At 42.8% G+C, this 13,249-nt stretch overlaps 1 protein-coding gene across 8 annotated transcripts in view; it reads left to right on the top strand.

Annotated features, from left to right (window-relative positions):
• Positions 1-13,004, top strand: part of FBXO16 (F-box protein 16) — a 33,899-nt gene extending 20,895 nt beyond the window's left edge. For all 8 annotated transcript variants that reach the window (XM_015859885.2, XM_015859887.2, XM_032443766.1 and 5 more), the window contains exons 7-9: positions 5,696-5,801; positions 10,136-10,361; positions 11,973-13,004. In XM_015859885.2, the coding sequence (XP_015715371.1) occupies positions 5,696-5,801; positions 10,136-10,361; positions 11,973-12,121 (481 nt within the window). In that variant the 3' untranslated portion in view covers positions 12,122-13,004. The remainder of the gene's footprint in view (positions 1-5,695; positions 5,802-10,135; positions 10,362-11,972) is intronic.
• The last annotated feature ends 245 nt before the right edge of the window (positions 13,005-13,249 follow it).

The raw sequence follows: 13,249 nt of genomic DNA, 5'->3' as shown, positions 1-13,249 counted from the left end.
ATTGGTAGATCTTGTTAGTGTCTGCCTATAAAATAGGCTGTAGCTCCTGGGGAAGTTACACAGTTGGAAGAGGAAGAATTAGATCAAGAATTTGTTCAAGAATTTTTTAATAGGCTTGTAGTTTTCTGAGCTACAAAGTTGAGAGGAATGTGCTATTTCTGTACAAAAGAAAAAAGTATGAATGATGGTGAAATATAGTTCTATCAGTTCAAGGATATTCTGTCTGAAAGTAGATTTAGATGTTCAAATGAGAGTGCAGGTATTAGAGTATGTATGTGTGTATATGTTTGATATGATATGTAAGTAAGAGTAAGATTTGTGTCTACACTACCTGGGATGGAGTGCTTAGATTCATCAGTTCATAGGCACCTAGAATTACCTGGTCATCAGCTGACAAAAGAAAGCATTTCTGCAACCCAGAGCAAAGTCTTGCACGTTGACTTCTTTCCTTTGACATATCTGGCATAGGGTATTTTCAGAGTCTCAGGTTTGTGGTCAGATTTCAGCAAACACTGGTAGGAGCAATAGCGAGGAGGCTGCAGTAGTTGTGTGAAGGAGTTTGTCCATTTCCCATTTAAGGTTCTGCCACCTCTCCTTTTTTTCATGGACATGCTCTCAGCAGTTACCTCCATTCAGCTGATATGCAGTAACTTGTGAAACTGTGGTAACATTATCATTAGTCTGAGCCTGCTGTAGATGTCGTTGACTGACTTGTCCATTGCCTCCTTCATATTTGAGTCCCTGTGAAAAGGACTGCACATTCTCACCCAACCAAAAATGCACAAAGGAGGATATTCCTCTTCCCTTTGCCAACAAAAACCTTGGGAACCACCTAATCCACAATGAATGTAGCCAGGTTGTACATTAATTAAATAACTGATATTGCTGAGACAAGCACTGTGCATAGGAACAATCAAGCCATGAATTACCCTAACCTAGTGATTATTTGGCTAAGCAGAAGCGCACTTGCATAGGTTCTTTCTCAGTGTGATTAACTTTGCTGGACCCACCGCTCCTCCGGGGTGTTCCACAAAGTTCCCAGTGTCTGAGCAAAAGCCTTTTATGAATCATTTTTTAATCCGCGTCCCCTAGTCCTGGGATAGTGCACTACTTCAAAGAGCATTCCAGCTTCCACCTCACCCTCTTTCTGTAGTGTGTTTCCAAACTCTAGCATTTTAGGTAGAGTTCTCTGATGCTTTTAACTAAATATTTTGACAAAATGCCTCTTGTTGCAAATAATTGTTTCAATATTATTTGTCAGTTGTGAAGCGTTCCTACATAGCCTGTTCCAAAGACTTATGTGAGGTTTAGGGTTCACATGTGCTGGTCATGAATCAGTGTCAAAAATGGGACAGGTCCTGTTCAAAGAGTTTAGAAGTTACTTGTTCCGGCACTGAGCTGTAGATGCAGCTGACAACCAGATGCAAATGATTTGAGTTGCTAATCATACAGGAAGAACACTGACTGTTTTCTTCTCCTAAGTAAGATTCGAGCCTCTATCCATTTGTGCAATGGAGGATATTTTAATGCCTAGCGATCTAGCAAATCTGGCTTTTATCCGTAATTACAGAGGATTATAGCAAGGAGAAAAATGAATTCTAAGAGATTTACTTGTTTTTCAAGGATCTTCCTTTAATATCACTTAAGCTGAAAGTAATTGCTAGTGTGTAGTCTTGCCTGTAATGACTCTTATTTAGCAATACAGGTGTGTTGTTTCAGGCGCTGACCCAGCTACCTGCTCATGTAATGATGTTTCTGCAGACAGTGTCCCCTCTGCAGCCCCTTCCCAGAGATCCTCCCACTAAGGCTCTGTATTGCATCCTCCACCCTTTCTGCTGCATGGGGACCTGCTCTCCTGCACCTCACTTGCTCCTTATCTGCAGCAGAACTGGTGGGACACCCCATTCCATGCCTGTGTTTTCCTCCTACAGTGGCGATAATGACAGCAAGTAGGCAGCTTGGTGAGAGATCCAAGTAGACACAAAATGGTAAAGTGTTCAGTGCCTTTCTGTGGTGCCAACCTTTATTCTATACTGCTGATGAAGGCTGCACTCAGTGAGCATCTAGTCTCTTGGGCAAGGGAAGGTAATGTGAGTGCTGTGCAAGCTGATCTATCATACTGCAGCCTACAGGCTCAGACAGACCCTGCCTGACCACTGTACACGGTTGTAATGTAGAACAGAGAAATGAGATAAAGATCTCTGACCCTCTAGGCTGTGTTAGGTATAGTTATTTTTCAGATTAGATGAATGCTTGGAGCTCAGGGGCGTAACATCCACTCTTTGTGTAGACTATATGTCAGAAGTAATGAAATCTATGTAAAATGAGATTCCGAAAACAATAGGAGTGATTTCCTAAAATACAGGGTTTTGCAGTGGTAGTCTGAGAGAGGTAATGAGTTTTGCTGCAGTCTGAATGCATACAGGGAGAAGCAAGTATTTTCTTGAGGCAGATTATAAGCATGGGTGAAAAGGTGCAGCAGGACTAGCAGAAACACAGCAGACAGCCAAAGAGGTGACGGAGAACAAATACAGCATTCTTTCCATCTGTGTTCTGCTGTGTTGAGAAAAGCAGAACTTGTAGAAAATTACATCAAAGGAACACCTGACGCCATCATTAAAGAGGTGTGTGAGACTAGTCACTGGCTACTTCTTTGAATCAAAGTCAATCTGCCTAATGTTGGGTTAAATCTTGCAGAATTTAAGAGGTAACAAAAAGCCTAAAGATTTTCCTAATTCCTGGAACTGAGTAAAAATCTTCTATATGCTTGGCTTCTGGTCCAAAAAGAAGAGAGAACTCTTCTGGGCACCATAACAGGGTGTCAACTCTGCATCCAAGATAGTCATTTAAATGGCAGAACCATCCTGTTTCTTTGTTGGTCTTTGCAGAGGAACCCTTAGCTATGAACTCTCTTCCTCTGTTTTAGCACCACACCACACTGCTGACTACTCATAGCAGAGAATTCCTTGCTTAGCCAAAAACTGAACATGGAAGTGCAACAAGAAGCAGCCAATTCCCACTTATATAGTTGAGTGGAGTCAAAGGGAGTCATAGAATCACAGAATGGTTTGGATTGGAAGGCACCTTTAAGCTCATGAAGTTCCAACCCCCTGCTGTAGGCAGGGACACCTCCCTCTAGCCCAGGCTGCTCACAGCCCCATCCAGCCTGGCCTTGAGTGCTTCCATGGTGGGGGCATCCACAGCCTTGTAGGGAAACCTGCTCAGTGAGTGTCTCACCACCTTCACAGTAAAGAATTTCTTCCCAGTATCTAGTCTAAATCTACTCTTTCAGAGTCCTAAGAGATGTAAAACAAAACATGGACTTTGGTCTATGAGACCATAATTGGGTATTTACTTTAGAATAAGTAAATAAACACATTTCTGTAGAACACTTTGGTGGGAGTCTCTCCTGGTCAGTGCTGGTGCCTCATGTCAGTGGGAGGAGAAACTGTAACACTGTGCCGCTGCCAGATTGTGCTTGAAAGATGGTAGAATGAGGTTAATTTGCAATCTGGATGATAATTGAGTCTTGACAGGTTTGTTTTGTTTTGGTTTTGTATTCTTTTTTTTTTTCTGATGCATTGATTTTTTTTACTGCTTGCTCAGGAAAGCATCAAAAAGGGAACCCAAGAACCTCAGTGACAAACATCCCTGCAGCTTTAGAGGAGCCGGGACAGGGATCCTGGAGTATGATCAGTACATGTTTCTTGGTTCAGATGGGAAAGTGTGGGAAAAGCTCAGTCCCTGAGCAGTGAAATCAACAGCAGCGATGAGCAGATGCGTGGTTGAGGGAGTGGCGAGGAGATAGAGGAGAGATACAGACAGGGGTAGAGTTACAAATTGCCTGGAGGCCTTATCAAAATCACTTGCTAGAATTATAGTGGTGGCTTTCAGTGCTGCTGCACGTCTGTGAGCAATATATCACAAGGGCGATTTCTGTTGGGTCTGTTTTGTTTTCTGCCTGAATTATCCAGGTAGCTTTTAAAATTGCACGCAGAGACCAGTGAGGATGGAGTTGTCTCTTTGGGAGCACAAAGCAATACCACAAAGGTGAAATGAAGCATTTTTATCTAAAACCCGGGACCACATTAGCAAATTTTCCCTGGGATTCTGAGCAGGAGGGGCGTTCCTTTCAGGCTGTGCTCATGCAGTTCTGCTGGAAGGCATCTGGTGATGGTGCTGCTTGGTGCCAATAAATCAAAGATCTGCCTCCCACTTTATCACGACTAATGAACCCTGATTCTAGCAGAGCACTGGACCCCTGCCAAGGCTGTGTGCTTGTGCCTCTAGAATGAGCCCAGCTACTTCTCATGACAACAGTTCAGCCAAAATGAAAGCTCCTTCCCCCCCAGCCAACCCTGCCCTATAGCACTACTTCAGTTAGATAATTTATGGACATAGGCGGGCTCTAAAAACAGTTGCATATTGTGCTGAAGTGTTTACCCAGTGAGAAAATAATTACTTTCAGTAATTGTTCTGTCAACAGCCTAGGCCCAGTTTCTGACAAAAAGGGGCTGGGCTGTGTGAGAAGGACATGATATTTCACTGGTCCTCTGCATCCCAATGCCCATCTCCTGCTTTTCATGTTTCTGAATAGACAGCTCCATACTCCCTGCCTGTTAGGCTTGTGAGAATTTAAAACACTCCTCAGGAGAGAAAAGCAGGGTGAGAAGCACAGGGTTCAGCACTGGAGCCAGATGGCTCTGATGCCATCTTCCTTTGCAGCATCTTCCTTTCCATCCCCACTGCTCTTTGTCCCAAATGTGGGGTGAGATGGCGATGCCCTGCTGCAGAGGGATGCTCTGACACCAGGAACATGGACTTTAGAATATAGCAGTAGAACTTAAAACCTTGAGACCATAAACCCAGTTTTGACAGGATATTGGTATTTTTTCCTTGTCTAAGTGGATCAGTGTGTTTGTTTTCTTAGTGGATGGGCTTATTCCAGTGCTGCCACTGGACTATAAGGAATGGAGTCAGAGCCATTCCTTATACTCTTAGAGCACTCCCAGGTGTAACAATGAGTGTGCCATAATGTGAATGTGGAAGGGGAATGAACATTTGCAGACCAAATGTGTTTATGAACCTGTCCCAGTCCTGAAAAAAACCTTCTTGTAGTACTAATTTTAATCCTGATATCGGAGCAATGTGACAACTGGGCATATTCACTTCATTTTCACTCTCTGCAATGTTCCTGTTCTGCTTGCTATCATATTAACTTTAATTATAACTGCAAATAAAATCATGTGTATTTGAAAGGAAGTCTACTTGGCTATAGTAAAGATGAATAACTTGTTTAAGGGGAATAGGGTCTGCTGACCCTATTTATGTTGCAAGTTACATGGACTAAACCAAAAATGCAAACGTTATTTAGCTAAACTTCCCTTTCTGTAAATTCCCTTAAGCTGGTGTAGCACCAGTTATGTGTTTACCCAGTGATGTGTTTATATCTCCATAAGCATCAAGGCAAGCACATGCATTTGAATGCTATGAAGTTATCACCATTTAAAAAATAGCAAGCTCTTCTGAGCCGCAGAACTGATTGTGCACCCTTGGTCTGCCCCAGGTGCAAGATAAAATGTATGAGCTCAAACCATGTCATTTCGGGTTGCTTATCATAAAGAATTTTCTTCTTCTCCACCCCAGGGATCCAACTTCTTAGCTCTTGTTAATAATCTTCCATTCTACTCTGCAGGAGAAAGAAAGGAGGAGGGAAGACCCCAGACCTTAGCTGGCAGGCAGCTGAGAAAAAAAAGAAAGCAGGTTGTGCATCTAAGAAACTCCAGAAATCAAAATCACTGGTGAGTATCACTGTTTTATAATTATGTTAGTCCAGTGGCAATTGCACCCAGGAATATTTTAGCTCAGAGCATTTACTTAACTTAGGCAATGGTGAAATTTTGCTCCTGACTACAAGCAGGCTGCCTATCCGGCCAGTAGCAATGAGACCATAAGGAGGACACAAATCATGCCACATCTGCCTGCTCCAGGGGCAGTTTCTCACTGCAGCCCAGACATAGCCCATCTGCCTGCAGTGGGAAAAGGGGACAGCAACAGTCTGTGTGTAGACAGCGATCCTGTTATCTGCTCCTCCTTCACTTTGTGCACTGCATGGTATCCTGACAGCCAGTTTCCACTGGATCAGCTCTCTCATGACATTTGCATCTTTCCCCAAAGCTGCTCTTCCATTCCCACAACTTTTGATTATTGCAGTTTGAAGTTCTTTTATTGCTTTGTTCATTGCATTGAGCCTGGGCAAGCAGCCCTAAGGTCTTAATACTGAGGATTCATTGTGCTTATCGCTGGTAAAATAGGCCATCCTCACATGAAAGGAGTCTTGGGAAGTCAGGCTTCAAGAAAGCATCATGGGTTTAGCTTTTGTAGATAGGGCAGCAAGAAACTGCCAGTAGAAAGATGTGCTTGCAAGCATATCAGGGCTTTTTGCAAACCTGGAAGCATGTTTCCCAAGCAATGAAAGCCAGGGAACAGCGTTTGAGTTGAGCCAAAGAAGGTTTACATAAAAAAGAGGCATTGTCTCTGGAGATTGAGAGGCATTCTCCTGACCCAAATACAGCCTGTTTGCCAGGAAATAGATTCAGTGAGCTTAAAGAAGAGGAATATTATTTAAGTTATTCAACGTGTGTCTTATAATTTCCATGCTTTGAAGGATTCCTCTGTAGCTTTTAGATCAGAGAGACCTTACAGTTTCATTCTTCTGTGGCTTCTCGTTTCAGATTTAAAGCTGTTTTATTGTCAGCACAGAGGTGAAAGAATTTTTGTTTAGGGTAGAAAGAGGTGACTAATTTTTTTTTCTTTCCCTAGAGTTTAGGAACTTGTTCTAAGATACTTAACCTGCAGACCAAAGCTAGAAGGTGCAAACACCTATTGGAGTCACAGCGTAAAATGCAAACCCTCTTTCATTAATTCATCATCAGTTTTTGCTATAAATTGCAGCAGTACAAGGTCAAGTTGTGCTTATGCCCGTGTCACTTTCTGTTGGCTCTTCATAGCTTTAGAGGCATTAATTCTCCCATAGCAAGTAGTCACCAGAAAGTGTTTAGCTAACACTAAATAGGGGTATTAAATTCTCTGCCCACAAAAAGCTCTGGGAAGATTCTTAAAGCCGTTCATGCTATCAAGGCCTGCGAGGTCCACCATCCTCCCTTGGTGCCTCATAGTGAGTTAGAACAGCCTAACCACAGCTCTGGTGGTCACAGCTCTATGACATGAACCCAGAACAGAGCCCTGTGTGCTCATATTATGCAGTCTTGGTAGCACTATCTTCTTTTTGTGTTAAAATCTGGGGTGGTCCATGCTGTGTCCCTCTTTCCTAGGTCTTTACATTGAAAATCAACTTGTACTTGTTTCAAGAATTACAAATTTCAGCAAAAGAGCTGTGTTTCTCATCCTCTTTTGGTATTGCAGTGTATAATCTTGCTGTTTTGCTGACCATTCGTGACTACAGAGCTACATGACAACAAAAGTTAGGTTACAGTAGGCTAATGCGTAGGAAAAAGAATATATAGCTCACTAGGAATCATCCAGAATTAATTTCCATTAATTATTAGGGAAATCTTGTTGAAATTAAGACCTGTGAAAAGACTCTTAGTTAATCAATTCCAAATAAAGAAGCTTAATATTCAAACCTTTTAGTAAATCCTTGGAAGAAGAACAGAATATGATGAAAGAATAAGTGCCCCAAGCAAGCAAACATCAAGTCAAATTAAAGCGAAGCTCTTAAATAGATCAATGATTCAAGTGTAGAAAGCAGATGAGAATAAAGTATATTACAGCCAACAATGAAGATGTGAAAAGGGCCATTATATGGAGTGCTGAGCTCAGGAGGCTGAACAGCAATACACCAAAACAGAAGAAACATGTAATTAAAGTGATGACCTGAATCTGCTGGCTCCAGCTTTGCATGGTGTGAATCAGGTCTCCTCCTCGTAAACTTGTGGTGTTTTGGAGTTTATTAGTAATCATGGAAATGGTGGCATAAAACGTGACCAGGCTCACACTTAATTTACAATAAATTAAAGTGAATTATCTAAATTACTTTAAATAACGCGTTACAATAAATTAAGTTAATTAGGTCTCTGAAATAAGGGCTGCTTTCCTTCTTATGAGTATGCATGCAACCACTGTATCTCTACAGTGGGAGGGGAATGCCTGCTCTATCTTTATGGAGGGAAATGCCTTACACGAAAGACAAGTATAGTTTCATTGTTAATCATCTCTTTCAGCACTTTGCTGGATCAAGGCTTTGTGGCTTGTCTACACCACCTTGAGCAGCTACTGCCCAGTATTGTACAAAGCAAAGTGAAGAAAGGCTCAGTGACTCAGCTGAGCTTTTGGCAGGCTGGGCATGGAAACCAGATCCCCTTGTTTTGGGGCCACTGTTTCATCCCTCCTGTTCTTTCTGATGTGGAGCTGTGCTGCCCTGCTGTGATTCCCCAGCTCTGACCCTACAGGTCCCCTCACAGGTGTCACTGCTGCCACGTCAGTGTCCTTTACACAGCGAGGGGCTCTTCCCTGAAGGACTTCCAATAAGGAGTTTTCTGCAGCTTTCAGCAAAACAGGTCATGCCAAATCCTCCCTAGATGTCAAAAAGCACAGATACTTTATTAGGAAGGTAAAAATCCATCATATTGATGCTTGTGACAGCTTTGCAAATGACTGCAATGTCAGCAATTAGAGGCTGGTTTTGCCTTTCAGGCTGCCTGCTTGTTTCTGTTTGGGAGACTGCTCCACCCTCCCAGCTGTTCTTGAATTACTGACTTATTTTTAGCGCTTACAAAATAACATCTTTTTGACAGGATCAGTCATTCTTGCCTCACTGCCTGAGGTAATAAGATTGCAGCATGTGAAGTCAGGAATAAATTATCCAATGACAGATACACTGGGAATTGGTGTTTGGAGGATGGATCACATGTATATGCTATGTGGGTATATCGCACATGAAGGTCCAGGGCTCTTGGCGCTGTGACACAGTTCTGTCCAGTGTATATTTATATCAGCCGTATTCTGCAAACCTCATTTCAAGTGTTATTAATTCATCCAAGAAACCCTGCTGTACCACTTGTTACTACTCCTGAGTGTGAAAATGCTTTGGAAATTGAAGCTCAGCTTACATGTGTCACTCTAATTTGAAGGCATGGCCTGGCTTTGATACTCCTTGTCCATCTATCCCTTTTAACTCTAAAACAGAACCACACAGGACACAAGAGCTGAAAAGCAAGATACGGTCAGATCTGTGCTGCAGCTGCTACTGCTTCTTTGGTATTGTGCTTCCCTCACTAGGACAGAAAAACTGCAGCAGTTTGTATCACACTGTCTCTATTAAATATTAAGAACTGCCAAGACCTGGGCCACCTTAGACAGTTGTATACCTGTCTTTCTTCGGGCTGATATCCAAAAGTTGCTGGACTGTTTATTTATTGTCAGACCATTAGGAATGAAGTGCCATGTATTGCTGCTGCTGCCAATCCAAACAGTGGAAAGGGGAAACAGGGGGGCAGGAACTGCAGAACTTTTCCATTTTAAAACCATTTTGCTGTGGACACTAAGTTCTCATTTTACACTACTGCATATTGCTTTCTAATGAGTTTGAGTGTAAACGTTTGATTTTGTTGCTGTTGTTTTGCTATCAGTATTAAATAATTTGTATCAGATCTAAAAAGCCAAAACTGTTGGTCTGAACAACTGTGTTTTTGAATATTTGGGATCTTTTTCAATGAAAAAATAACTGTGTTGCTAAGATTCTTTTTTTGCTTAACTTTTATAGTGTTAAGTGAAATGCTCATTGAGCAGCATGTTAAAATAAACTTCATCCTTTCCACTGTGAGACTTCTAACAGCAAGCAAGACTGGGATTAGTTACAGCCATAAGCATGGGGCAGAATTTGTGCATTAAGAAACGAGTCGATGTGGAGAATTAATTAATGTAGGTTTGGCTTTACTAGCATCAATTTCTAATCGGATCCTTTTCTCCTTAAGGTAAACTTAGATAAGAACACACATCACTGCAGTGTTATGCTTGTATCATCATTATGAGTATCATTTGTAGTTTAAAGTTTTCAACAGACTCCAATGTTTTCAGCCCCTCTGTTAGGATACTTTCTGTCTTCTCTTCCTAGCTATCACTTACTGAAGATCTTGGGTCAACTCAAAAACCACCAGCTTGCACCAGCTGGGACACTCCCCAGTCCACTGGGAACCTGCCCTGCAGAGAAACAGCAAAGACCTTCGCCCAGAGCTCCCAGTGCAGCGCTAGGATACGACCAGCAACTGTTCAAGCTCCAGTGACAAAACCACGCGCAAGAGAGAAGAAAGACTTCACAGAGACGACGACCATGTCTCCATGTCAGTATGCTATGCGTGCTCTGTGAAAGCTATTGCAGAGGTTGATAAGGACAGGCCAGGCCTGTCAGCCTGATCTCAGTACCAGGGAAAGTTATGGAGCAAATCATCTTGGGTGAGATCACATGGCACATGTGTGGCATCCAGGGGATCAGGCCCAGCCAGCATGGCTTCATGAAAGACAGGTCGTGCTTGACCAACCTCATCTCCTTCTATGACTGGGTGATCAGACTGATAGATGAGGGAAAGGCAGTTGATGTAGTCTACCTATACTTCAGCAAAGCCTTTGACACAGTCTCTCACACTATTCTTCTTGGGAAACTGGCTGCCCATGGCCTGGACAAGTATACCTTTCTTTGGGTAAGGAACTGGCTGGAGGGTCATGCCCAGTGAAAAGTGGTTAATGGAGTTAAGTCCAGCTGGCAACCTGTTACAAGTGGTGACTGCCAGGGGTTGGTACTGGGGCCCATCTTGTTTAATATCTTTATTGATGACCTAGATGAGGAGATTGAGTGTACAACCAGTAAGTTTGCAGATGACACCAAGTTGAGAGATGGTGTTGATGAAGGGTAGGGAGGCCCTTCAGAGGGATCTAGATATGCTAGAATGCTGGGCTGAGGTGAATGGGATGAAGTTCAACAAGGCCAAGTGCTGGGTCCTGCACTTTGGCCACAATAACCCATGCAGCACTATAGACTTGGGGCAGAGAGGCTGGATGACTGTGAAGAGGAAAGGGACGTAGGGGTGATAGTTGATGCTTGGCTGAACATGAGCTGTCTCTGGCTTCACATGGGTTTAACTCACCTATATTCAATAACAAAGCAAAAGATCTTACAGCATCAATGGCAGTGAGCTCAGTACAGAGTCCATGAACTCTGCCATGCCCTGGAGAGATGCCAAAAAGAACTGGTACTGAGCATTTAGAAAATTAGGGGATAAAACAGTCAACTCCAGAGGAACAACAGCTGAGAATGCAGCTGGTCTACAAAGGCCTTCCAAAAATAAGGAGGCACACTGACACTGTCAAAACCAGTTTCATGCCATTTCAGTCTAGGTTTCACTTGGGCAGTTATTTGCTGAGACCTCATCTTTCAATATACCCAGCATCTCCATATAGGGAAGAACTCATAAAGCTTAGGCTAGAATGTTGCAGTCCCTCGTATGAAGCTTCCATAGCAATACAACTTTCATATTAACTAGGGTCCTCATCCTGAAGTAGTACTGCATGAACAGAGCCTTAGGAAGACTTCACACAGGACTGGGGGCAAGTTAAGAGCTAAGCATATGTCTGGGCCTTGGCTGTGTTATTGGCTTCTACCCTGCATTCCAGGAGGGTATCTGCAACTGCTAAGATGTGGTTTACTGTTGTCAGAAAGGATGTGGGGCATGAAGTATGGGGAACTGCTGCAGGGATGTGGCTACCCAGTGATTCTTAAGGATTCCAGATGAGTGGAGAATGGAAACAGTCAATTCAGCCCAGATTTGTAGAAGTATTTGAGATATTAAATGCTACTGAAATCCCAAGGTTTGGATTGTGTACTTAAATATGTTTTAAATCTGAAATGTATGGTTAAATTAAAGACTGATTCTCATGTTTTTTTCTCCTTCATCTAGCCACTCCACAACGTGAGGCTCAGCCTGCGCTCATTCCTCCATCAAATAACGATCTGGTACAGGCTAAGGAAGGATCTGGAGCACCTCACGTCTCACCAGAGCAGAAGCTTACCTGCCTGGATGGGGGAGACAACAGCAATGTAGCCTAAGATATAGACTTTCATTTACCTCACTATACCATGCAAACAAATAGACATGCAAGTCTTACTTATCTCTCCAAAAGAAAACTTGACTGCCTTGCTGCCAGTTTTGATATTGGAACAATGGCTTAGTACTTATTTGGAACTGCAGTAGCTGGTACTCCTGCCTGCCTTTAGGTCTCCTAGTCCAAGCTGCAACAAAGTCAAATGTTTACCTGATGTGCTTTTCACCCTGGCTTCATGTTGCTGGTGCCATAATTCTCATGTTCTTTGGGGTATGTTGTTTCTGCAGAACTTACCTAGGCCTTTGATAACCCTTTTGCAGGTGTCTACTAGAGCTGCTGGACATTAAGCTTGCATGTGTGTCATTGGGACATTGTGGAGCACATCCTGTGGCCTGAGCTGCTTTGTGTTGCTCACTCAGTGAATTACAGAAGCTGCCTGTCTGTGGGCAGTGAGGGGATTGTGGAGGACAAGTGAGGACTACTGGCCACCTGGGTGATGTAAACTGTATCCCCTCACAAAGGGAGTGGTTTCCAACTAATATTAATGTGCTCCATTAGTTGTAACCTGCAGCCCCATCCAAAACATCTGGACTGAAGAAAGTACCACAGCATCCAAGGAAAAAGCCTTTAAATATGCGGGAGAAAGGAGGCTTGGGCTACTTAGTGCTGTATGGAAGTCAGAACTCCTTTCTTATGGTGTACATAAGGGCAAGTCCATTTCAATCATGTTAGTGAGAGTGAAACAGCTACGAGACCTGGTTTAGTGATTTGCTGTAGCTAAGATAATGGGAGGGTGGTTGGATTAGATGATTTTGTAGGTCCTTTCCAACCTTGTGATTCTATGATTCTATTAAATCCAATCCCACCCTGTGGATTACAGCATTGCACAGGGCACTGTGTGGGGAACTGGCTAAATTAATTAAACTGGGTTTAATTATTTACAGCATTATTTTCCACAATTAAGGAAATGTAGCAAATAACGGCTTTTAACAATAAGGGGACTAAGTGCATACCAACAGTAACTTACTGCCTTATCATAACCCAGGCAGAGCTGAAACAGAACTGAAACTTCACACACATTAGGAAGGGCCACAGCATACCCATGAATCCTCAGCATTTATAGACTAGAAAT

This window comes from Coturnix japonica, chromosome 3 (genome assembly GCF_001577835.2).
Source record: "Coturnix japonica isolate 7356 chromosome 3, Coturnix japonica 2.1, whole genome shotgun sequence".
Lineage (NCBI taxonomy): Eukaryota > Metazoa > Chordata > Aves > Galliformes > Phasianidae > Coturnix > Coturnix japonica.
Note: the sequence above shows the minus strand (reverse complement) of the source record. Positions and strands in the feature narration are given on the sequence as shown.